Source organism: Euprymna scolopes, chromosome 15, assembly GCF_053919585.1.
Source record: "Euprymna scolopes isolate OS-2025 chromosome 15, ASM5391958v1, whole genome shotgun sequence".
Taxonomy (NCBI): Eukaryota; Metazoa; Mollusca; class Cephalopoda; order Sepiida; family Sepiolidae; genus Euprymna; species Euprymna scolopes.
The window spans coordinates 117,214,701-117,241,070 of record NC_136496.1 but is presented as its reverse complement, the minus strand read 5'-3'; the positions used below and the strand labels follow the sequence as shown (position 1 = coordinate 117,241,070).

Sequence of the window (26,370 nt, the reverse complement as noted above, 5' to 3'; positions counted from 1 at the left end):
CTATAGGCCCTGAATCAATGACACTAATAATGCCCCATATCAAAACTGAACCTCCATCTCCTTGCAATATTTAAATTGAGCACCTAGGATTAAATTCTTTGTCCTTCCTTCAATGAACATACTGCCTACTATTACTGCCTAGCTTATTGAACTTGCTTTCGTCACTAAAAATCACTTTCGACCAATATAAAGTCATGATCTTCATTACATCTGATGAAGTCCAGGTGGCGCTTTCTGTTCTTTGCAGAAATTATTGGCTTGCATCTTGCAACACAGTCTTGCAAATTAAATTTTTTTTCAATCTGTTCTTAACTGTAGAAAGAGAGCACTTTTTTACAAGATTATGCTGTTATTGGATTTGGGGAGCCGTTTCAAATCTGTTTCTGAGGCTGTGGATCTTGATAGCACTTTCCCTGTAAGAAGTAACTCTAGGACGACCAGATTTAGGAGCATCACGAACACTGTCAATGTTTTGGTGCCATATATTGTAACAAATGTATAAAAAAAAATAGAAAAAGTCTTGTAAATAGAAGCAAAGGGAGCAATAAACAAAGAGGGGCAAAATAAAAAAAGGAGCAAATGAATACTAGACTCGAAAAGTATATTAATTTACTCCAGAATAAAATGCCGAAAGCAAGGGTAAAAAATTAACCTTAAAGTAACAATCACAAAAACAAAAACAGAAACATACGTAAAAAAAAAAGGGTCTCTAATTGAGAAACTATTCGAGAATTAGGTTTATCAATTGAATCGACATTTAAATTTATTGTTCAAACGATAGCAACAAATTATAGGAAGAGACGGAAAAATTCTTGTTTTCATATTTAAAAAAAAAGAACAATCTTACTTGACATAAAAACCTGAAAGGCAAGAAACATGCAAACATAAGGAAAGAAACATGCAAACATAAGGCAAGAAACATGCAAACATAAGGCAAGAAACATGCAAACATAAGGAAAGAAACATGCAAACATAAGGCAAGAAACATGCAAACATAAGGCAAGAAACATGCAAACATAAGGAAAGAAACATGCAAACATAAGGCAAGAAACATGCAAACATAAGGAAAGAAACATGCAAACATAAGGCAAGAAACATGCAAACATAAGGCAAGAAACATGCAAACATAAGGCAAGAAACATGCAAACATATAAAACGTCTTTAAAATGTTCTCTTCTTTTAGATTTTCTCTTTGACGGACACACTCTCACTCTTATGGGACCTTCCGTTTCTAATGTATTTTTTTAAAAATAAAACTGTTCTACAAAAGGGAGTTCCTCTGAAACCACTTTGGATTAAATTATCTTCCAAGACTGTCTCTTCTTTGAAGTTTCTTGAATTTCTTTTAAAAACAAAACATGATGATGACTTCTTTATTTATCGGATCGACCGGTAGATTGAACGTCAGGAATTCACTTGTATCTACATGGTAAATCTTCTACCCTTTCGCTTCAAAGGGATTAACTGACCACTGACTGCCAACTGACTGACTCTCAACTCTCTCTCTGACTGACTAGCTAACTAAAACCTGAATCCATAGAACTATATGGAGAATTGTCCTTTGTCTATGACGTCAGAAGTGTGTTTTTCAAATGTGACTAATTTCACGTGGCTATGCATGTTTGTCCAAACACACTTCTGCAAACAAAAGAATCCTCTCCTAACCTATTTTTTTACCTAACCTATTTTTTTAACAATATATTTTTAATTTTCATTGTTCATTCTTTTACTGACATATTTAATATTCAGATTTCTAAAAGAATTAACAATAGACTTAATTTCTCACACTCCATTTTTTAACTTTGCCTACAGGGTTCGATTCTAGGCTTATCCTAATCTCATTTTCACTTATTTAATATTCTTCTTATTTACATGGAAAAGGGACATCTTTTCGTTTTATAGCTAACACATGCATTATTCTCTTGTTATTCTTATTATTGCTTTATTTATCTTCATTATTATTTTATTATTATTACTATTATTATTATTATTATTACTATCATAATCATCATTATTACTACTATTATTTTCGTTATACCTAACCTTCTATCTGCACCATTTTCCTATATATATATATGTGTGTTTACATCTATGTTTACATCGTTAACTTCATATCCCTACTTATTCACTCACTTTATTTTATACGTCTTTAAATAGCAATTGATATTTGTGTTTGATTATATAAGTATGTGCATATGCACCTATGTATGTATGTGTTTATATGGGGATATGTATACATATATCTGTATATATATGATTGTATATTGTTTATATATGTGTATGTATGTTATGTGGATATGTCATAATGTATATATATGTATATGGATGTGTAAGTACGTATCTGTGTGTTTGTGTATGTATATGTGCATGTGTATATGTACGTATATATGTATATGTATGTATATATGTATGTATATGTCAGTATATGTGGGTATGTATATATATATATATATATATATATATATATATATATATATATATATATATATATATATATATATATGTAATATCTACTACGCATATGGGTGTACATATGCATGCCTGGATCTGTACATGTCTGTGTATGCATATATATATGTGTATGGGTATGTATGCGTGTATGTATGTGCCTGTGTGCATATCTGTTTATGCATATGATTATATATGCATTGTATATATGGGAGGTGCATATATTATATATGTTTGGTCGTTGCATGTGACTATGTATTGGAATATATGCATATATATGGGTATTAATTGTGCATGCATATATATCTGTACCCTTATACACATGTTTTTTTATGTAAAAGCTACTATTGCTCTATGGTTTAAATATTATTATTATTATTTATACTATTATTACTTTTACTATAACTATTATTATTATTATTATTATTATTATTATTATTATTATCAATATTTTACAAATATTGTCATTATTATCAATACACACAGGATGACTTTCGAGCCAAAAGCACATACATTTAAGTACTTGCTCTGATATTATCCTTGGTCTATGTATGAGAATTCCCTCGGGACTGAGATAATTTTCCTTCAGGACCGAGACTATTTTTATTCTCATTTAATTATTAATTTTATTGATTTTATTCTTTTTTTTTTTTTCGTCCCTATCCTGTGTGCCAACTTATTGAGAGAGAGACGGAATTTACTCCCCATTAAAAAGCCGACATTGTCTCTAACTCTGCCCTCTTGGGGAGTTTCATTATTATTATCATTATTATTCATAACTATTAATTACATTATTTTTACCGTTTAACAATTTCATTTCAATTCCATTATACATATTGAAATCAATTGCATCTCATTTTTGCCGTTTGAATCAAACGCTTTTACGTTGCAACATTTAAAAAAATAAATAAAATAAAAAAATTTAAAAAATAATTAAAAAATACAACTTTTTCGAACATGATTGCAAGGAATGAACGCTGTCTACGCTACAAATCTCCAGTTCTTTCAACGGTTTTCTTTTTGTTTTTGATAGTTTTTTGTGACCAAGAGCGGGGGTCCGTTTGAAATAAAAAAAAATAACAATAAAAATATTAAATACACAAAGTAACATCGTTTTTCATGCTTCAAAAACCCCTCATAACCTTTAAATCACTATCCTACAAGCATACGTGGACTTTTGACATTACGACGGTTCTAGGTTCAATCCTTGGCTTGGGAGAGATGCGAGTTTAGCGGCACTGATGGGACTGTATGTCGATGACTACAAATATATTTTAAGCCCCCTCATTGGGTAGAGGACTGTCGTAAATAATCTCACCTGCTACTTAATTGGCTGAAAAATGAGAAGCTCGTTGTTTGTTTGTTTACAAACAGGCGGTTTGAGCACTGTAAAAGTGGTGGCGGGTGTCTATTTAAATAGACATTCTGACGAGTTATTTGCGGGCGTTCCTTCTGTGGCCGACTGTCAACACGACGGTTCTAGGTTCAATCCTTGGCTTGGGAGAGATGCTAGTCTAGCGGCACTGATGAGTTGTGATACAACGAAACAGGACTGTATGTCGATGACTACAAATATATATATATATATATATATATATATATATATATATATATATATTATAATATAAAGCTGAATGTCTGTGTGTGTGTGTGTGTGTCTGGTCACGAATAGGCTCCTATATGGTTGACTATTTTAAAAAACTGATTACATATAATGATAGAAGATGTATCGAGACACAGGAATGGATATGTTTGATCTGGCAGAACAGTGGTTCATTAAAATTGTGAGGTCTGCGTTCGCGACTGGTCCACAAAGTATGGAAATAAAAAATTTTTAAATTAAAAAAAAACGTTTACAGGTGTTTCCGATATAGATGTACATAAGAATACTTTGATAAGTATGTTTTAACTTAAACAGGGATGGTATAATAAAATTGTGGGGTCTGCGTTCGCGCCTGGCCTCCATAGAATGGAAATAGGTACAAACTTTAATAAAGACTTTTCATGTCTATCTGCGTAAGTATACTTTGATAATTATATTTCAGTTTGAAGAAATATGGTATAATAAAATTATGGGGTGTTCGTTCGCGCCTGACCTCCATAGAATGGAAATATGTCACAAAGTTTAACAAGGTTTTTTAATATAGATCCACAGAATATTGTGATAAGTGTTTCACTGTGAACAGGTATGGTATAATAAATTATGGGGTTTATCTATTTTATTTTTACTTTCATCATATTTTGCTTTGGTTTTGATACCCCAAATTCGAAGCTATCTCATTACAACCCTTCTTTTTCATAACCTATCATACTTTCATAAATCAGAGTCCATTTTCTGTAGGCTGTTTTTGAACCCAATCAACGATGGGTACTTTTGCTAGTATATATATATATATATATATATATATATATATATATATAGTCACTGTACACGTAAATGGCTTCACCTATTTTAATGGATGACATCATCCTTTTGTTATTTAAGCTTTTATGACATCATGAATTTTTTCAAATTGTTTTAAGACATGATGTCATACCTTTATCAATGACAGTTTAAAATTTTGGTATTCATGCACTTATTGATCCGTGCTGAAATAATAACATTATTTAGAAAGCCATTCTTAACATGGGGACGGAAGGGTGTTGTGTACCTAATCTGTACTTTCACTTAACAATTTAATAAAAACAGATATCGTTATAAAAAATAGCGCGGATCAATAAGTGCACTAGCACCAAAATTTTGTATTCTTTATGTTCTGACCAGATATAGTATCTGTTGTGATATAACATTTTATCTTTTCTGTTCTTAATCAATAAAGGAGAAATCCCTCGGGACCGAGGCAATGTTAATTTTTGTCCTAATCCAAAATTGCCCTTTTGAGTAACCTGGAAAACAAGTAAACAGGAGTGTCATCCCTTTGTGTTAAGATTTGATTGGTGTCTTTGTGACGTCAACAATTGTAAATAATCAAACAAGATCTACAAATCTTTTATAGATAGACTGAGGATATATATATATATATATAGATAGATAGATAGATAGAGAGAGAGAGAGAGAGAGAGAGAGAGAGAGAGAGAGTGGAACAATAAAAGTTTTGTGCTAAAGAAAACAACACTACAGCTTTATTTTAAAACTTTTATTGAAAAATCAATTCAGGTAACTTGATTATGTAGTACAGCTGAGATCTATTCAATGTAGCCGCATTCAGCCTCAATCACCGCTTCGATATGGGTCTGGAACTTGGTTGGTTGTTTGGTTGGTTGTTTTTGTTTTACGGCATATCAACCTTTTTCAGGTTATTTAATGCCGAATCTAGTTATTTTGAGGAACGAGTATATTTTTTTTTTAAAGTCAGATTCTATTTAACCCATAGTTGGGACCCCAACAGGTACTACAACTCCGGGTCAGAGTGAACTTGGGAGCAATGGCAATTAAATGGTGGCTCCACACTCCCCAAGGCCCGCAAGGTGGGGCCTCACCATCAGATATAGTTTTAGGTCATATTCAGGACCTCTGCCCACGGGAACTCGGTGAATACACAGTGGATGGCAGTGATCAGGCTGGCTTTGGTGTTGTGGAAGGTCATGTTGGTGATGTTCTCGATGTATGGCCAAACGAAGTGGTCCAGCGGATTCACATAGGGGAAGGAGGGAGGGGCAGTGAGAGAAGGGTATAAAGTTGTAGCACTTCTCCTGAAGCCAAGCCTTGGTCTCTATGGACTTGTGGGCCGGTTCAGTGTCCTGCTGCCACATTCAAGGTCTGCTGGCGGCCACCTGATTGCACCAATCACCATACTCTTCAGCACATCCAGGTACACTTTGGTGTTGATTTTCGAGCCTGCTTAGAAGACGTGAGGTGGCATGATGCGGCCGTCATTTGAAACCACACCAAAAACCATAACCTAAGCCGGAAACTGTTTTCATCACTCTGTGTACGTCCCTGTTAATCATGGCATTTTGAGGGTGCAAGCAATGATTCTGTTGTCATAACTTTAGTCGATAGAGAACATGAGTTGTACAGCGATGCATCTCCGATCTTGCTCGTTGAACATTGTGTCACTTTCAGACATGATAGAAGACTCCTATCACAGCACAAATTTTGATCTCGATAGCATATAAAAAGTTATAAGAAATAGTAAGCCCCCCCCCCCGAGAATCCCGGCGGAAAAAGCCTTTGGCGGACATACACAAAAATGTACATACACGCACACACATTTTTGCATTTATATATATAGACTAGCGGGGTTTCCCGGCGTTGCCCAGGTGTTTTGAGGTGTGTGTGGTTTTGGGTAAATCAAAACAAAAGAATAATAAAAAATCGTTGCCCGAGTATTTGTGTTGGGGAGGGGGGAGTTAAAAAAAAAGGTTTGGTAGGTAGGAAGGATCGAACCCGAAGCCTTGAGGCGAAGTTGGAAAATAAAGTGTGAAAAAAATGTGCGACGTTAACCGCTCGGCCAGCAAGAAATAGTAACGGAAACATGTTTGCATTTATTTAAGTATTAAGAATTGGCAGGTGCGCGTACTTAATGAATTAATGAGGTCAACTTTCACTGCTTTAGTTTTTTATTTACTGCGGGGCAGTTTTTTTTTTTTGTTTCCCCAAGATGTTGAGGGGGGGGGGAACAGCTCCCCATAAAAAGGGATTGTCCAAATTGAATAGCAATTGTCTGATATAAGGAGAAACTCCACCTTGATCAAAGCTGATTGCTTTTAGACGTTCCCGGTGATCGCGCCGGGAATGATGCCGCAAGCTTCGAATTAGTTTCGCTTTTATACGAAAAAGCCGAATCCACACATGGCAATCCAAAAAGGTGGACTATTTAGCTTTTAAAAGTCGGGTAAATTAAATAGACAGGCAACCCCATTGTTAACTCGTAGATATTATGATTTAGACGTGATATAAAAAGTTTTAAGAAGGAGCGAGCCGACTGATTGCTTCCCGGAAAAAAGCCTTTTGCAGACCTACACAAAAACGCATACACACACAAACACACATTTTCACTTTTATATATATAGATAATACAAAATTAATTTAAAAAACTCAATATGATTACAACTTCTCTTCCAATTTTCGGATTTTGTATTATGCCCCAATTTTTTTTTTTCTTTTGATGAATTGATAATTGCTACTTCTTCTGATGAGTTAAGGGCAAAATAGATTTTTTGATCGATATAATAATTAAGTGAATGATTTTGTGCTGCGAAACAGTTACTGTCAAGAACTGTAAGTGTCAATGAAATTAAAGAAATAAGTTGTAAAATGGTCAACATCATGAAATTTAGAATATAGAATTTTGTCATATATATATATATATATATATATATATATATATATATATATATATATATATACTAGCACCTATGGCAACACATCAAAGGCCGTAAATGACAAAGTTCTCTCTGATTCTCTCTCCTCTGATCTTGAGCGCATGGTACAGTGGGGGAAGAGGTGGCTGGTTACTTTTAATGCATCTAAAGCCAAGATCTTTACATCATCAATGCTCTGATCCCCATCTGGCATCAATTGAAATGGATGGCTCTCATCTTTGGGAGGGTCCATGTTTTGACAAGCTCCTGGGTTTGACCTTTACTCTTGATCTAAAATGGAACACGTACATCAAGTCTGTTGCCAAGGTCACTGGGAAAATGGTGGGATCCTTCTACTGCTCCAGAAGATATCTCAGTACTGATGCAATTCTCTATCTGCATAAAAGCCAAGTACGTCCAAGGATGGAGTACCGCTGCCACATCTGGGCTGGAGCTGCTAAAAACAGCCTATCCCCTTGACAGAGTACAAAATAGACTTTGTGGCTTAGTGTGGGATGCCCTTTTCTCTTCTCTGCAACCTCTCTCCCACAGAAGAGACGTTGCGAGCCTATATTTGTTTTATCATTATTTCCATGGCAAGTGCTCGTCCGAGCTCCAATCTCTGCCCCTCCCCCTCGCCAATCTTTCACGAAAAACACCTGTCTAGCTGAAACCACTGTCAGTAATTTTCCCCACTCTTTATCTGTGCCGAAATCAAAATATAGATTCTATGAACAAAGCTCCTTTCTTAGAAGTGAACGCCTGTAGAACTCTCTTCCGTTTGCATGTTTCCCACCTGACTACAACTTGGATGTCTTCAAGTTCAACATAAACAAATTCCTGATGAATCGTCCTCTTAAGTAAGACACTCTATCAAATCTCCAATGCTAACGATTACTACGATACTATCCCATTGATTACTGTACACGCAATAACCCTTATCCCCAAGTGGTTTCCGGGCCTTGATAAGTGATGACCTCCATGTAAAAAAAAAAAGACAGGACTCGTCCCGGGATTGAATGATGGTCAACGAATGTTTCACAATCCCATATTTTTCTTGTCATCAAAATCAGTGAAATCACCCATTTTTCAATCAAATCAATTGATTGCCTGCTCTAATTGGGGGTCCATCATAGTGCACAGGGAGGAATGTTTACATGCCTCCCCGCAGTGACTTAGTCCAAATACACTGTCGTCTATCTTGCAACATAGTGAACCTACTGTTGATTTTATAAAATTATATTAAAATGCAAAAGTCAATTGTGCTTTAAACAGAAATATTAATTTCAAACACATCCTTTTCATATTATATGCCAAGTCTTTCTGCTTGTGTGGTATTATAACTTCTTAAATGCACTTGTGATGTTAGGTTGTATAAGGTGTTAACTTTGGTCAAAATCGCTTGTTCCTTCTTTCATTGGATTTTTTGGATTATCGATTATCAGTATTTTTCACAGGCATTCGGATACAAAATTTATCTAAGAACACTGCCAGATACATAAAGTACATTTGTGTGAAATTTCATAAAAATGAGCCCATTCGTTTTGGAGTCCATAGGGAATGGAATCTCTCTCTCTCTCTCTCACACACACACACACAAAGTTCCTTTTTCTGGGTTATAGGTGATGCAAGATGCATGAAAACGATGTTGTTTTTAATTTGTTATATTTTATTTTGATATTTTGAGTGGTCCTCCACTCTTGGTCACAAAGAAAAATTGTTTATGTAATTTCCATTCCGTGACTGGTATGTACATCATAAAGATTTTTCTGTAGTTTTTTTTTTTTATTTATTTGTTTTTTTTTTAATTAGCTTGAATTCTAAATAATTTTTTTCTTCCTTTAATCAAAAAACTATTTACATAACATTTAAGTGACTGAAGTTTTTTTTTTTTTATTTTGTTTTCTTTTTTCTTTTTTCTAAAGTGTCACATAAAAAAGGTTTTGTAAGGAAAGAAATCTTCTGGCAATGTGTTTTGTATAAAAGATTTCATTTGATGGCTACAATAACGTGACAAGTAGAAAATATTGACTGAAATTTTCAAGAATTTTACAGACAAAACATATTTATTCTAACTTATTTATTTTTCAAAGCAGTAAAGAATTTGCCTTTACAAAATATTAAAGGATGATTAATGAAACCCTGAAAACAGGCTGTGTTTTTGCTGAATATATAAGAAAAGAGGGAAAGGAGAAAAAAAAATTAAACAATAAACAGTACAAACAGGAAAAAATGAACAACAGAAAAATAAAAAGTAAAATAGATTTCTTTTTAAAAACAAAAAATCGTAAAAATACTAGATAACCCAAAAAAGTTCTGTCTATTTTTTTTATTAGCCATTGAAAGAAGTTGGAATATGTACAAAAATACGTGCAGCAATTGTTTTCAAATTAGAACAACCAGAAGTAGGAATATTACATCAGACGTTATAAAAACATGCGTACGATGACCGGCCATCATTTGTAAACTGGATAGCTGATAGAAGGATGGAGATATGATTCGGGGCTGTTTGCTTTCTCGGTACAGTACCACATCCTTATTCAATAGAATGCTTACCAGTGATGAAAAATAGGTTCTGTATGAAACTCCCAAGTGTTCCAAATATTAGTTGTCTCCTCAGAATGTTGTCCTTTACACCGCAAGACCGCCTATGCAGTCATGCAAGATTATACTTTGTGTCTGGTGGACAAGTCAAGTGGTTCATTATGAATTACTTATCAATGAGTCAAACAGTTCAAAATAGACTTCGTAGCCTTGTAGATGTCTTTTTCTCTTCTCTGCAATCTCTATCTCACAGAAGAAATGTTGCGAGTTTGTCTCTGCTTTATCATTATTTTCATGGCAAGTGCTCGGCTGAGCTTCAATCTATGCCCCCCCCCCCCGCCAAACTTTCACAAGAAACACTCATCTAGCTGAAAATACTATCAATAATTCCTCCCCCCCTCTTTATCTGTGCCTAAACCTAAACGTAGATTCCATGGACAAAGCTTCTTTCTTAGAACTGCACGCCTGTTGAATTGTCTTCTGTTTTCCTGCTTTCCAGCTGACTACAATATGGTTGTCTTCAAGTCCAACATAAACAAGTTCTTGATGAGCCGTTCCACTTAAATCAACAAATTTACCGAATTTCCATTAATAACGATTACTATATTGTCCAATTAACTACTGTACACTCTTAACCCTTATCCTCGAGTGGTTTCTGGGCCTTGATAAGTGGTTGTGCCTATGTAAAAAAAAAAAAAAAAGTTACTGAGACCTATACTCACAATATGTGCAACAAACATTGCACCAGAAGGAGCCAGCATCTGTGAATTGCTAAGGTATTCTTCCTCCATGACAATGCCAGGCCATATATCGCACAAGTAGTCAAGGATACCATACAGCAATTTGAGTGGGAGACTTTGTGCTTACATTCTTTTGCCTACTTACATTAAGGCAACTAATTGGCTATGTATAGACTCATACAGCAATTTGGGTGGGAAACTTGTGTCATTCACCTTGTTCACCTGAACTTGCACTATTTGATTACCATCTGTCCCACTCACTTTCACTATTTGATTACCATCTGTCCCACTCAATCATCTTTGTGCAAAATCCTTCACCAACGAAGCAGACTTGTGCCAAGCCCTCACTGACTTCTTTACATCCAAAACCTCTGAGTTCTACCGCAAGGGGATTGAACAGCTGGAGACACATTGGCGGGTGCTGAATGACGATAACGATAACTTCGAAGACTAAATATAAGTTACAAATACCATGAAGTATTTTCTTTTTTTCCTTTAAAAACAGGTAGAACTTTTTTGCTTATCTTGTAAGTTTTAAACAAAAAAAGGTTTTTCTTTTATAAAATCCAAACTCCAAAAATAAAACGTTTTGTATTAAATGATATGGATCAATAGAAAGACTATAATGGTTCGTTCGACTTTCAACGACAATAATCCAAATTTTCAATGGAAAATCTAAATGTTCATCTTGGTATTTATATAATGGAGAAACAAAAAATAAATTGTAAATCTATGTACAAAGTTGAAATGGAACCAGAATATAAAGCTGCAGTCAACTTGACCACAGATTTTATTTTTATATCTAGATAAAATATTTTTTTAATAATTTACACATAACCCTTAAAATTTCTTCAGCTTATATAACCAATATTTCAATCAATGAGACCTTCATCAGGAATAGCTTGATGTGTAGTGGGAAACAAATTTATGAATCATTGGAAAAAAAAAAAAAAAAAAAAAAAAAGGAATTTTTCAAGTTAAATTCATTTAATATATTTTATATTGAAGCAACTTTTCACCTTTTTTTAAATTTTATTTTTTTCCAGTTTTCTTATTTTGTTCTAACTAGGGATGGGGAATCCTATCAGATGCCAGACATTCACTAGCTATCTCATACATTCCAACCGAGAGATCTTTTCAAGATTCTAATTGTCTCTTACCTGGCAGTGTTTATGTTCAATGAAAAGATATCAAATAATGGAACAAGCAGAAAGACATGTTATTTCTCAGTTTTTCTTCTAGATTTGCTGCTCTATCGAAGGAGTCTATTGTACCCTACTAATTAACTCATCGTTAGAGGAAGGAGAGTGGGTTCATACCTTAGTATCAGAAACGGTTACTTCAGTCACTCCCAAACTTATGACATTTAATATTCTCTAATAATAATAATTCATTAAAGTACTGATCAAACTGGATGAACTTCAATGATAAAAAAAAAAGGTTTTAATAAAATGCAAGATGTAAACTAAAATAATTTTTAGATGAACTTTGGATTTACTTTTGGCAGCCTCATAACTCACTTCTTCCTTATTTTATCTTTTAGTGTTTGCATTTCAGGAAAGAATTGCCATTTTTTTTTTTTTGTTTTGGTCTATTAAGATTTTCAATCTTCTCATAATATTCATCACCATTTAACTCTCAATCGATTCAGCTCATTAACGTTTATTCTCAAGTGTTTCCTTTAATCTTGATAAAATAAAAGTAGTGACTGATTGTATATATATAATTTAAGAATATAATCAGTTTCCCTACTGAAGTGCTTACGACTTATTTAAGCACAAAATTTTCAGATTAATAAAATAAAAAAAAAAAAAGCAAAAGAAAAAAAAAAAAAGAAAAAAAAAAAATCTCCCTCAACCCCCAAATGTACTTGTTTAATTTTTAGTAAAGGAAAGTTGAGTTTTCTATTTTATGTTAAACTTACATAGAAAAAAAAAGGGGGGGGGGGCATTTTTAATGCAATTGTGTTCAAACAGTTCAGAGATGTATCCATTTTTTAATTGCTAGAATTTTCTATGAAAAATGGACACAGAAATTGAATTATCAGCAAATTGGAGCAACTGTGTACTACATTAATGTGTCACTCAAATACCTCCTTTCTTATTATATGGGCCACCTTTATCATTCTAAACCTATCCTCTTTTGATTATTTTTATGGGGATACCTGAAAGACAGGGTCCATGACAAAAATCAAACAACTGCTGCACTCTAGAATAGCATTCAAACAGAAATTAAGAGAATTCCAGAGGGCATATTGGCAGAGTAGTTACAAATTTCAATGTGCAAGTAGACACAATGATTCAGTTTCAAGATCAAGTCCATTAAACAATCGATTCCTGCATCTAATTCTGCCACAAAAAAATACATGTAAGATACATATATTGGGGGGAAAAAAAAAGAAAAATGTAAAGATTTCCTTTTAAATCTATATAATATTCTGCTTGTTCTTTTCCTAATTTGTACATTACACTGAAAAAAGGGCTAAATACAATTTTTTTAAGGCCAAACTGCTGGGGGGGGGGAGGCCAAATTCACAAAATTTGGCTTTAAGGTCAATCTGGCAACTCCTATTTACTAATTAAATATATTTCTCATTTTGTGGAATTTCCACATATCCTGCTAGTAATAAATACTACTTTATTACAAATGGTTGCATCTTTTTGAACCACTCTGTACATCAATGTCTGATATCTTATTAGGTTTTATTTAATGAGGATTTAAAAAAAAAAAAAAAAAAAAAAAAATTACTTTCATTATAAATTTACCTCTTTTTTTTTTTTCAAGAAAATCAGTTATCAGTCCATTTATATTTTGGATCTTTATATAAACATTTCTATACTGGTAAAGTAATATTGTTAAAAACAAAACAATGAAATACTGGTTTGCTCGTCTCCTCCTTTAGCTTAAAAAAAAAAATGAAACGTTAACATTCAAGTAAACTCACACAAGTTTTAAATTTCTTGAAGTCATACATTTTCAATATTTTCTACTCATTTTTAAACACAAAGAAACACTTTTTTGATATAACAGAAACATGTCATCTAAAAATATTTAAAGGCTATTATTTTTATAAACTATGCTGTACATTTTATATTAAAAAAAGGGGGGGGGATAAAAATATATAAATTTGAGTTTTGAAATACAAAAAAAAAAAAGAAAAAAAAAAAGTCAGTTTAATTTGTCCAAAGTGGCGGTTCATTTAAATGACTGGGGTCATGGAATAGCAGTAACTCTTGTTCATTTTCACAAACAATTTACACAATATATTTTATATAATAATCAATATTTAAATAAACATTTCTTTAAATAAAGCTGATCTTTATTTACAGTAAAATAATTTAACCAATTTTTTCAAATTTTTTCAAATATTTTTTTTTAGAAAGTCAATTTTAAAAATTTTAAGTTTGAATTTCTGAAAAAGCATTTTGACAAGCTAATATGAAGAGCCACCACTGGTCAACAGTATTACATCATTTTGAACTTCAAGTTTATGCAATCAGAACAGGTAAGATTGGGAATATTTAGCCAGGCCAATAAATTAAGCAAGAAATTTAACAAAACTAAAATTCCTTACCATTCAAACATGGAAACTCCTGTGTTCAAAGAGTACTGGTTATGCCATGACCCCCCCTCCCTTCAGACACACAGAAGACGAAACAAAAATACAATTTTCATACTCAATAAACATTATCTTAAATATGAAGAATTGATTATAGCCAACTAACGTACTTCTAAATTTAATTTCTGTTGTAATTTCAATAATTTTATTTCCATACTTTCATAAGCATATTTATTAGATAAAACAAATTTTATTTTTAAAATTTGAGACTTACTTTTATAATTTCATAAACATATTTCTTATAAAATTTCAGTACTTCTGAAGTTTAAATCACGTTTTTCCGTGAATCTCGCTCGGCAACGTCCGGCAAACGATGAAAATTGCCAGATTATAGCAAACAGAGACGTGAGCAAGCAGACGGCAAAAAATTGGAAGAAAAAAAAGAAATAAAGGAAAGAGTTTCAAAGAAAAGAAATGGCAGAGTATCATTGCGCTTCAAGCAACAAGTCTTTAATCTTGTTACAAGGAAGGAAAATGAACAATTCCAGGCTGGAATTTAGTTGTAAGTCTCTGGAAACGGTCCTCACATTTTGTCAGGAAAACCAACTGCTGGCAACAGAGATGAGGTGCACAAAATGTTGTCGAAGGTGTATCTTAAAACAACGAAATGTAACCGATGGTTTTGTCTCTGCAAAATTTAAATGAGATTTTCTTATTCAGCATAGTCGAAAATCTCTAAGTTGTCATTTAAAAAAAAAAAAAATTGCATAATTTTTTTTTTTTTTTTAATTGCTGTCGTCGGCTGCTCCAAACTTTTCCTTGGATATAAAAAAAAAAAATTGTTAAAAAGTGCCAAACTAAATCGTTTCATTGAAAAGAAAAGTTTAATAAAAAAAAATATACCCCTCCTAAAAAAAAAAAAAAAAAAAAAAAAAAGTTTGTTCCTTAAAACAAAACAAATATTTTTCATTAATTTAAAGAAAAAATAACTTTCCATGCACAAACAAAACAAGATATATTTGTTCACTAATTCAAAGAAACAAAACGTTTATCAACCAAAGAAAAAAAAAACAAGAAACAGTTGCCATTAAAAAAAAAAAAAAATTAATAAAACAGTAAAATTTATGAAATTATCACGGTAGGTTATTTGTTTTATTTATTTTTAATTTTTATATTGATTTCCATTTGCTCGGTATAATCCAGCAATTTTTGTTGTCCACCGGGCATTGTCGAGCGAGAAAAATGGGATTTAAACAGCAGAAGTACTAAAATTTCTAATAAAATAATAATTTAAAAAAATAAAAGTGCAAATAAAGACTAATTTTGTTAATTTTTATTGTATATTTTTCAATATTGTCCTTTTCTTCAATTTTATTTCAATAACTCGTTCACAATAGAAATACTGAAGAATAATAAAAGTGAAGAAACTGATTTGCCTTGTCAGCATTTCCAGTAGTGATCTGCCAGCAAATAGGAAGTACGTTAGCTGACTATAACCGAAAAATAATTCAATCTGATATTTGGTTGTCTTCAATTTGGCATTTTTTTTTTTGTTTGTTTCAAGTGTAATTGATAGCACCAGTACGAACTCTACAATTCCAACCAAATGGCACAAGATAAATATTGTAAGAAACTTTAGAAAGATGAAAGAAATTGATCAGAAATTAAATCTGGAAAAATGAAGACCAAGCCAAATGTTTCCCTTTCATTCAGTCTATCAGCACTAAGCTAGGAGTTAACTCCCTTTGTCTACAGAACGATCACATTGCGAATTGACTCAAGATGTTGATGCCAACATCTACATCACTAGTCATCCTTCTCCATTGTTATGACATTACCATCAAATGAGGAATGGTTGGTTTATTGTCAGTCACTTGAGGCATCCCAAGGATATGATCACATGACAATTTCATTTAGAAAGATCCTTAACCATCTGCAGCCTGTCGCAGGCTGCAGAACCCCACATTACACTACCCTTGTGCCACAGCCACTACGTCGGAAGAAAAGGATAAATGGTACCCTCATCAGAACTAAGTGATTGCAGAACTGTTTATATAAATAAGTATGAGGCCAATTATCTGTGCTATGCAGAATAGTTTGGAGCTAGAAGAGGCTACTACTGCTGTCAGGCTCTGACAAAGTTGCGGTGTTTGTGAAAAATGGTAAAGATTGAGAATTGGTCTTGTTAATCATTAGAGAAGAGGAAACCGATTGTATACATTGTCCTCAGAATTGTGAAGGGTGACATCATCGACATACAACTGGTAGTATTATTCAGGAACATAAATATTAAATCCTTTAACAGTTGAATAATTAATTCTGTAGCCAAGGGAGTTAACAACGGTTATGGCTTGATATGTATGTGATTGTTTAGCATGTATCTTATATCGGCAAAAAATAGAAGCAATCAGTGCTCTATCATAAAAAATATTCAAGAGCATGAGGATAAATTATATATTGTTGCTTCCTTCCGTCTTGACAGACTATGAGTACCCATTTGAAGGGTTTCTGCGCATGGAATTTTTGTGGCAAGAGTTGCGCAATCTCCAACCACACCTCTCCTAAGTTGGTGTTGTTAGATACCTGTAGCGAGTGGAGGTTCAGGATAACTGGAAACAATGGTCACCCATCTGGTACTAGCCAGACTGGTGATCTAACGAGAACTGGTGTGGTAATGTGATTATGCTGTATATATAATATATATATATATATATATATATATATACACACACACAGTTTTTTTTTTTTATAAACTATATATTTATATGTCTGTAAATACCTAGGTTTTGTCCATTGGGTCAACTGGAAGTTTAATAGCTGTGTTGGATCTTTTCAGCCCAACATAGATATTTGATTTTAACATAAGCAAGGCTTATAAGTCCCTTATTATATTAAACAAAATTTATAGTGACTCAATGAACAATACCCTTAATGGGCATATAAAAGTATAGTTTATTTAAAAAAAATAAAAAATAAAAAATAAAAAAATAGGAGGGTTAATGAAATTTACACAGAAAATTAAAACAGAATCAATAATACAAAAAAAGTGATTAAATTTTTTTAATGTTTATGAGGATGGGTTTAAAAAAATAATTCATTATAAGAAACAAATAATATTCAGGATTTTTTATTAGAGGATAGCAAATTTACTTGACAATTTGCAAACAATTCTGTAGCTGTAGGATTTGGATTCTTCAGACTATTTTTCTCAACTTGATTATTTTCACAATATTTCGGACGATGAAATCTCTTAAGTAACATTGGCTGAAACTAACACTCAAGAGGAGAACAGTAGTTTGAATAATCGAAATCAGTCCTCATCTAAAGAAAAAAATATCTGAAACAATTTTGGAGCTGTAATTTTACATTGTTTTGTCAGGTACAATATGGTATAACATTGTTACAACTGGTTTCAATTTTATGAAACTCGGGTAAATATGGTTCCATATATTTAAAAAAAAAAAATTTTTTTAATGCAAATTAAACTTTAATTGCATAGGGTTTAGAAATTATTTTAAAGAATAAAAAAGAAAACAGAAAAACAAGCAAAAAATAAAGAAAATTTAAAATCACTTTTGTAACCTTTACCATTTTTGATAAAGAACCAAAACTGGGAAGGAGTCCCTATTTACTTGTCTCCTCACAAGGGTAGAGTTCGACACAAGGTCGTTGATGAATGTATGGAGGAAAAAAAAAAAAAAAAAAAAAAAAAAAAATCAAGCTTCTCAAAAGGGACACTCTGGATTGTGACAAAAATAAAACTTGTCACAGTTTAGGAAAACCTCTCCTTCACCGACCGAGGACAGAAAAGGTACATGTTGCCCGAAGGCCGGAAAAGAGTTAGAATTTTTTAAAGTTAAAACTATGAAGATTTCTAGTCATTCTCGACGGAGCAGGGGGGAATAATAAAGCAAAATGTTTTTTTCTTTATCAAAGGAACACGTAAAAACAAGGATTTCAGCACTTATCTAATGATAGAAAATTATAATTGCACAAAAACTTTATTTCATACATACCTGTTAGATTAATAAATAAAAAAAAAAAAAAAAAGGGGTTTCACACAAATTTATGCAAACTCATCCAGTTTTTTTTGTTTTTATAAAAAATTTAATAAATAATTTCTAGCCAAATAGCAGAGGAGACATTTTGCTGGTAAAATGTGTTTTTTTTTTCTTGTTTAAAAAAATACTTAAATTTACATAATGTTTGGAGTACTGCATTTTTTTTTTTTTTTTTTTTTTAAACCCAACACCTAAGTACATAATAAAATTTTTGTGCCATTTTGTTTTTCTTTTTACAAGCAGTTTTTGATATTGGGGTGAAACTGGATAAGCACCGATTTCTTTTGGTTTTAAGTGGATGAAAGAACCATTAATACTTTAATCTTTCAGTCAAGACATTAATTTTGACAGTTTAAAGACTTGAAAATTACTTTCGAATAATGAATATTCACGATAAACATGTCTTTTTTTTTTTATATAATTTGTGGATCAAGTTTGTATCAAAACAGAATGATGACACCCATGATGAAAAAGGGGAAGAGAGTGAAAAGGGTAAAAGGGTGAGAGAGAGAGAGAGAAAGAGGTGGAGGGAGGATATAAAAATATTAATCCAATAGGTCACAGGTAATTTAGTATATATTAAATATAAATGTGCGCCTGTGATAAAAAGTATACATTTTTAAACTTAAATCTAAGCAACATGTATAGATTTTATATTGCATTTTTGACAAACTTGGTTGATACCCACCCAATTGATTACTATCGATCAAAAAAAAAAAAAAAAAAAAATTTTCAGATTATTGAACATCTTTTTAGAAAATTAAGTAAAATAAAACAACTGATTTACATAGGTCGTTTAGCATACATTAAATGCACTTAAGAACTTGTTGCTTGTGCAGAATAGTGATGTTTTAAACAAACGCATTTCAGGTGAAAATACATGTTTACATGCATATGAAAAATTAGTATAAGTTCAAAAAATTATGAAAAATGACCCAGTAGAAGATGTGCTAGATGTATGTTTAACAAATATTCATCCATAATTATGTTCTGACATTTTGTTTAAAAATGGCGGACCCTTAATTAAAAACAAGGGAGATAAATCAGTTTGCCACATAATTGGTCACCCACCTCTTCCACATTAAAACAAGATGAACTTGATAAATTTTATTTTTGCTTTTCTTTTTCTACTCAATCATTTTCAATAATTTTTGGAATTTATATTAATTTTGACATGACACATAATTAGGTGATAAGGTTTTCACTTGAAATGCATTGGTTTAAAATATCACTAGTCCATGCACACATCAATAACTTCCATTTAAGCAATATGTAGAGCCTATATACTGGATTTTTGGAAAACTTGGCCGATTTCACTTAAAAAAAAAAAAAAAAAAAAAAAAAAATTTTTTTTTTTTCATCACTTGATCAATAACCAACTTTTCAAAAATCAAATAAAATCACTAAATTTTATTTGAATAAGTTATTCATTTTGTCTATTACTACCATTTCAAAGGGAGTAAACGTTACAATTGGCAACAAATTATTATCGAGTAAAATTACAGTTGGGAAATTAGTCAAAAACAAAACACTTATGAAGAGAAAGAACCATGCTACGCTTATTTTTTTTTTTGGATCATACGATCAAGTTGAATTCAAGTTTTACAGTATTTTTGGTTTATCAAATTGTTAGGACTACAGAATACTTACAAAACATGCTCCCCCATATTAAGAATAATGTTATTTCAGTACGGTACCTTCTTTGCATAAATACCAAAAACAATTTACTTTGAGATTTACTTATTTGTGACATATGTGCATTAAAAACAATAAATATTAAGCAAGTTATATCTTGTTATTTCAAGAAGCAAGATACCTGACCAGACCAAAAAGGTTTAATATAAAAAAAAATTAAAATTGGGTTCTTTGATAGGACATTTCTCTTAGTCCTTTCTGGTACTTTAATTCCTAAAATAAGATGTCTGGCACCTTATTACTTTACTCACAACCAATATTTATGGTAATTTAACATGCTTATATTGGTACTTTTGCACTTTGTACAATGGATTTCTGTAAATGTTGGCTCAGAATCGACCGTCAGAATATACCAAACCGATGATCAAGTCATCAGCCAATGAAAAAGCGATAACGTGCTTAGCCAATAAAAATCGAAGCAGACGACTTAATAAATTGGAAGAAAAAAAAAATGTTTTTAATCAAGCACAAATTTAATCAGTCCAACCCTAACCATAAAAAAGTTTCTATTTATTTAATAAAACAAATTATTCATGAAACTTCAGTAGGTTAATACTTTATTTTGTTTTTTTTTTCATTGTAATTAGAATTAAAATAGTCTTTAAATTTGATTGATGCTCGGCATATTTGGCGGTTTACGTTAGCTGGTCATTACGGAATTTTGGTGCATAAAATACAAAAGCATCCTTATATTTTATATTAAAATTTTTAATCTCCCAAATGATTAGGTAAAACAAAATAAATTGTTTTTGACTGTATTTACTTTGAAAATAATTTGTCAATAGCAACATTCGCTTTATAAAAGGTAATTTATCCTGTATACCAAGTGACCCTTTCTTCCTAATCTTCAAGTTAATTTTTCTGTACTTTCATCTAACAGAAGATAGTGTAAAATTTGAAAATATTAAAAAAAAAATAATTAAAAAAAAAAATAGCACGGTCCCTTCTCTGCATAATTAGCAAAACTTTTAATGATGCGCATCAAGAGGATTTCAGTACTTACAAAATCAGTTTCAAGTATTGACGGTGAATCTAGAGTCAGTTCCAGGAAATGACCGCTTTAAAGGCAACTTTTTTAGAACATGTTGGAGCTTATGCACTTATGTTACCGTGCTATTTTTAAAAATAGTATTTAAGCTAAATTTAAGTTTCCTATTTTTATTAAATTGTTAAGTGGAAGTACAGAATAATTACAAAATACTCTCCTCCCCATGTTAAGAGTGGCTTTCTAAATAACATTATTTCAGCACGGTAACAAATGCATAAGAACCAAACTGCTTTTTTTTTTTTTTTTTTTTGGCTTTTTTTTTTATACTTTTAGCATGCTTAGTATCGTCTGTCTTTTGTGTTTAAACATTTTGTAGTTTTCAAATCGTAAAATGAGTGAATGAATCATTTCCGGGATTGGTTATGGTTCGGTATTTTTCCGTTGATACTAGAAACTGATACTAGAAATTCTCTGGACACCCATTCCTTACAAACAAGTAGAAACACTTAACTCGTCAATCTTGATTCTTAAGTAAAAATTTTCAAACAAAAACATATGGTGAAATTAAGTCTTTGCTTGTAAGTTGCGTAAATAAACCCAAAAATCTCACTTGTCTTCATCTCAACTATTACGCACTTTAATAAAATATACATTGAACTATTTTATTTATCGAATATTTAGTAAACGGGCTTTGTTCAATTTCTGTAGGTTTACTTCCGTTTTCTGCTGACCGCTGGCGCTCCGCTTGCGCTTCACGATGAATACTCTGAAAAAAGTCCCAATTAATGCTTACCAGTTAAAAAAAAAAAAATCTGTTATTATAAAAAACAGCCAAGTAGTTTGTTATTTTAAAACTGGTAAACAATTAATCAGAATATAATTTTTCATGGAATTCATCGTGAAGAAGCAGAACGATCAACAGAAAACGGAAGTAAATAAAGCCAAAACGTCACTATCGGCAAATATAGTTGGGAAGTTAAAAAAAAAATTATTTTGGTTTGCCTACCTATTTGTGACATATTTGCGTCAAAAATTCAAAGTTCCGTGATTATTAGTTATAAATAATAAGGCGCCAGGAATTTTGTTTATCGACAGAATAAAGTAACGGTCATCACTCACAAGCAATAATTACGAAATTTAAACTGGTTGGAATTTTAAAATTTCACGCAAATACGTCACAAATAAATTGGCAAACCAAAATAAATTGTTTGGGACATATACACACACTTCACGATTATTTTTCATGTATTTTCCCCTAAACCTAGAGGAATGCTGAATAAATGTAGGTAGTGTTGTAATATATATATATATATATATATATATATATATATATAATCTGAAGATGTGGTGCTTGCTTGATCGATAATCTGATTTTTTAACTTAAAATTTTAAATGTGATGTAGGAAGGAAGTAATTAACAAAGTTCCCTTCCTCATGTTAAGAATGGATTTCTAAATAACGCTATTTTGAAACCCGGCTTTGTTCTAGTTCTGTCTGTTATTGTTTACAAAGGATTTACTTTCGTTTTGTGCAGACCGTTCAGCTTCACGTTGAATGCCATGAAAAAGGCCCTTCTGATAAATGGTTACCAGTTTTAAAATTAGCAAGTGAACTTGGCCTTTTTTTTTTTTCAAAATTGCAAAAAAAATTTGGCACTTGTGCATTTATGTTACCGTGCTGAAATAACGTTATTTAAAAAAAAAAAAAAAAAAAAAAAAAAAAACATTCTTAACATTGAGAAGAGGATCTTTTGCATCTATTCTGTACCTAACAATTAAATAAAATATGATAGCGTAAAACTCGAATTTGACTTGAAAAGACGATTAACAAAAATCTTTTTCAGGGCATTCAACGTGAAGTTGACCGGTTTGCACACAACAGAAGTAAATCCTTTGTAAACAGAGTGGACATGAAAAATGCCTGAAAAACATTTTAATACGAGGAAGACTTGGTTCCTTTTTCCACTATTCTCACCAGAAATAGTCAGAACAGTTTCAGGGGATAGGGTTCCGATTAAATCCTCCAGATTTAGCAGAATTTTCAATTTAAAAAAAAAAAAAAAAAAAAAAAAATCAAATAATCATAAAATAAAATGTTAATTCTTCGATGTGGTTTCCCCTCTAAAACCTCTCCCGCGGCCACGACCAGCCATAGCTGCAAAACAAAGAGGTGTTGTATTATTATTGTGAGGGGCCTTATGACCATGTGACGTGCGGCCAGACTTGCTTTCAGCAGTAGCAGATGATAACGTTGGAAAGTTTTCAAGAGAAGGGGCAACCTGAGATATGGGACCTGTTTGAGGCCGGGACCAGACCCCGCCAGCGGCAGCAGGTGGCAGAGGGCTTGGTGAAGGGTTTTTGGAAACTGTGTTCAGGGTTGCTGCAGCAAGAGAAGTAGATTGCGGTGGTCGTGCCCGTTGTCGGGACCGTGGGGCTTCGGATGGGTGGTTGTTAGAATTTACAGATGTTAGGATATCCTGTGGGGGTCGCTGCCAGCAGGTCGCGGATGAAGAGGATGGCTGTTGTTTAGCCACTTGATCAGAACGAGAGGTTTTCTGGTCCAAACTGGGGAAATTGGCCTCACTTAGAGAGTAAGGATCCATTACGGGGCGCCTCTCCCAAGAAGAAGGAAACGGCATGCGTAGGGCTTCCATGTCTGGCTCAGATTTGCTGTTTTCGTCGTCGTTGTCGTAAGATTCCGAAGCAGGCATGGTCGTTGTAGTCTGTGTAGGTGGCTGTGCAGGAGGGTTTGATCTTTGAAGATTTTGTCGAAATGTATTGGATTTCTTGAATCGAAACTGAGTAGGATTTAAAGTAACCCCTTTAACCCTTTGGTCTTTCACTGGAAGATGACGGGCCGTGAGTTTAAAATCATATACGTTCGTCAAAGAGTCGGACATGGCGAAGGCGAATCGACGTATGATCGCAAGTGAACAGTGGATGATACCTTTCTCTTCGTGCCAGGCACAACGGGTATTGGGTTCATAGTCAAAAGCGGTCGTGGTTAGCATGTCTAAAATCTGGTATTTGGCCACGGGGTGTCGAGCGAACTTGAACAGGTCCATAACCAATTTTTCCAGGGCGTACAACTTGATGGAATCACGGTCGACGACACCGCTTTGATATCGGATCCAGTTCATACAGAAGTCCACTTCTTCAAAGTCTTTGGAAAGACAGAAGAAATCTGCCTTCTCGGCAAAAGCAGACAATTTAAGCCACAACGCACGATAATCGGACTGAGCAAGTTCAAAGTTTTCAATTGGGATCTGGTGCGTGGACTCGCTATGCATTTGAGCTTCGTATCGATAACCAACTGGGATCTCGCCGGCATTTATAAACTGATGAAACTCTTCCGTGATCCCCTCGTTCATGCTGTATTCAACGACGGCAACTTCCAACGGCAGGTATTCCGCGTTCAGCGTTTTGCACATCGTCTGGAAGTTCACAAAACAAAACTTGGTGTTTAATAACTCGTCTTTAGGTTGAAGGGCCCATCTACACGTGATCTCCTGTTCTTGATTCTGGAAGCGTTGATTCAACTTGTCAGCCGGTTCCAACCGCTGAGATATTAATAGACCCGTGCAGTCAAGACGGGAATCTTTGCCGCTATCCTGAGAGTTCTTTTTATTCTTCTTTTTTTTAGCCAGTTCCTCATAGGGAGCCTTTTCAAAGAGTGAAAGTTCTTTCCACCTCGGCCCAGCAATTGGCACGACATCAGTGAGTCCATTAGGAAAATTATAACCGTCGCGTTTTAATTCGGCCATCAAATCAATCATATAATAATAGAAGGCATTTTGGCATGCTTTTTTATTTGACGGCATCTTACTGTTTGTATTTTGCAGGCAATTTTCAAAGTTGGGTTTGTCTAAAATGCTCTGCAAAAAAATATACGTACGTTATGTATTAAACGCGTTCATAGGCGGATAAACATTAAAATACAGGAAATACTTCAGAGTTATCTGCCCTTGTATACATTCTTCCGTTTTAACCGGAAGTGCGAAATCTAATTTAGCCAAAAAGTGAAATGGTAAAACCGGAACAGAAATTTACGTAATAAAATTTGAAATATTTAAATAGTAAGAAATGCAAAATTTGACTCGAATCCTCGGGATTTTCCGTTAATTAGGGCTCGTCTCGACCAGAAATCACCGGATTAAACCGAGCGTTGTTCAAATGTTGAAACGCTAAATCGACATTATTTTTTTATTTATTTATTTATTTTTTAAAAATTATTTTGGTTTTGTGCACTTACTGAACCGCGCTATTTTTAAATAGTATTTTCCGCCAAAAACTTTTCTGTATTGTCAACTAAAATTTACATTTCTTATAAAAATAATTCGGAGCTCCGATGGGATTTGCCTCCGCGCTAGCAGACGAATTCCGTTCTAATCACGTGGTCTCGTGCGGCGACTGCAAAAAAGTGAAAGGGTAATAATACGAAACGCAATGGCTCATTTATTTCAGTGTTTACGTAGTTTGTTGCGCTTGTAATTATGTTGTTGTTGTTTTTTTTAAACATTTATCTCAAATATATAGCAAATAAATGGGTTCTCCAGCTTTTGTTCAATTTGAAATAATTGCGCGTGTACTTATGGCTAATTACGCGTGTAATTATGATTTTAGTTACTTTTATAGCATTTTCAAGTTTTACGATATATTTTTTTTGAATTGTTAGGTGAAAGTACAGAATAGTTACAAAACACCCTCACCTTCCAATGTTAAGTAATAGTTTTCTAAATAGTAACGTTGGCTCATTTATTTGAGTTTTTACGTAGTTTCAATTTTTTTTTTTAGTGTTTACGTAGTTTTATTTTATTTCGTTTATTGGCTAACTAGAAAACCAAAAGAAAATTTTCCCATTCAAATTTACAATAAAATCAAATTAAAAGCAAATATACAACAGATAAATGTCTTGTCAATAAAAATTAGTTTGTAACCTACCTAGTGCATGGCATTTTAAAGTAGTTTTAAAATGTTTGTTTCATATCAAATATTAATCCTTTTTTAATTCGAGTAGCCACCTGACTTC

The 26,370-nt window shown here is 32.8% G+C and overlaps 2 protein-coding genes across 4 annotated transcripts in view; both read right to left on the bottom strand.

The window, feature by feature from the left end:
• LOC145294092 (uncharacterized) overlaps window positions 1–22,048 on the bottom strand; it is a 118,022-nt gene extending 95,974 nt beyond the window's left edge. Inside the window, exon 1 of one of the 3 annotated variants that reach the window (XM_080141160.1) lies at window positions 21,358–22,048. The gene's annotated coding sequence lies outside the window, so the exon portion shown is untranslated. The remainder of the gene's footprint in view (window positions 1–21,357) is intronic. The other 2 variants (XM_080141157.1, XM_080141159.1) reach the window with 2 other exon arrangements.
• Window positions 22,049–23,041: 993 nt separating this feature from the next.
• LOC145294089 (protein maelstrom homolog) lies at window positions 23,042–25,288 on the bottom strand. Its single transcript, XM_080141149.1, has one exon. It carries the CDS (start codon window positions 25,160–25,162, stop codon window positions 23,438–23,440), a length of 1,725 nt encoding a protein of 574 aa, XP_079997275.1. The 5' UTR covers window positions 25,163–25,288; the 3' UTR covers window positions 23,042–23,437.
• Window positions 25,289–26,370: the final 1,082 nt, after the last annotated feature.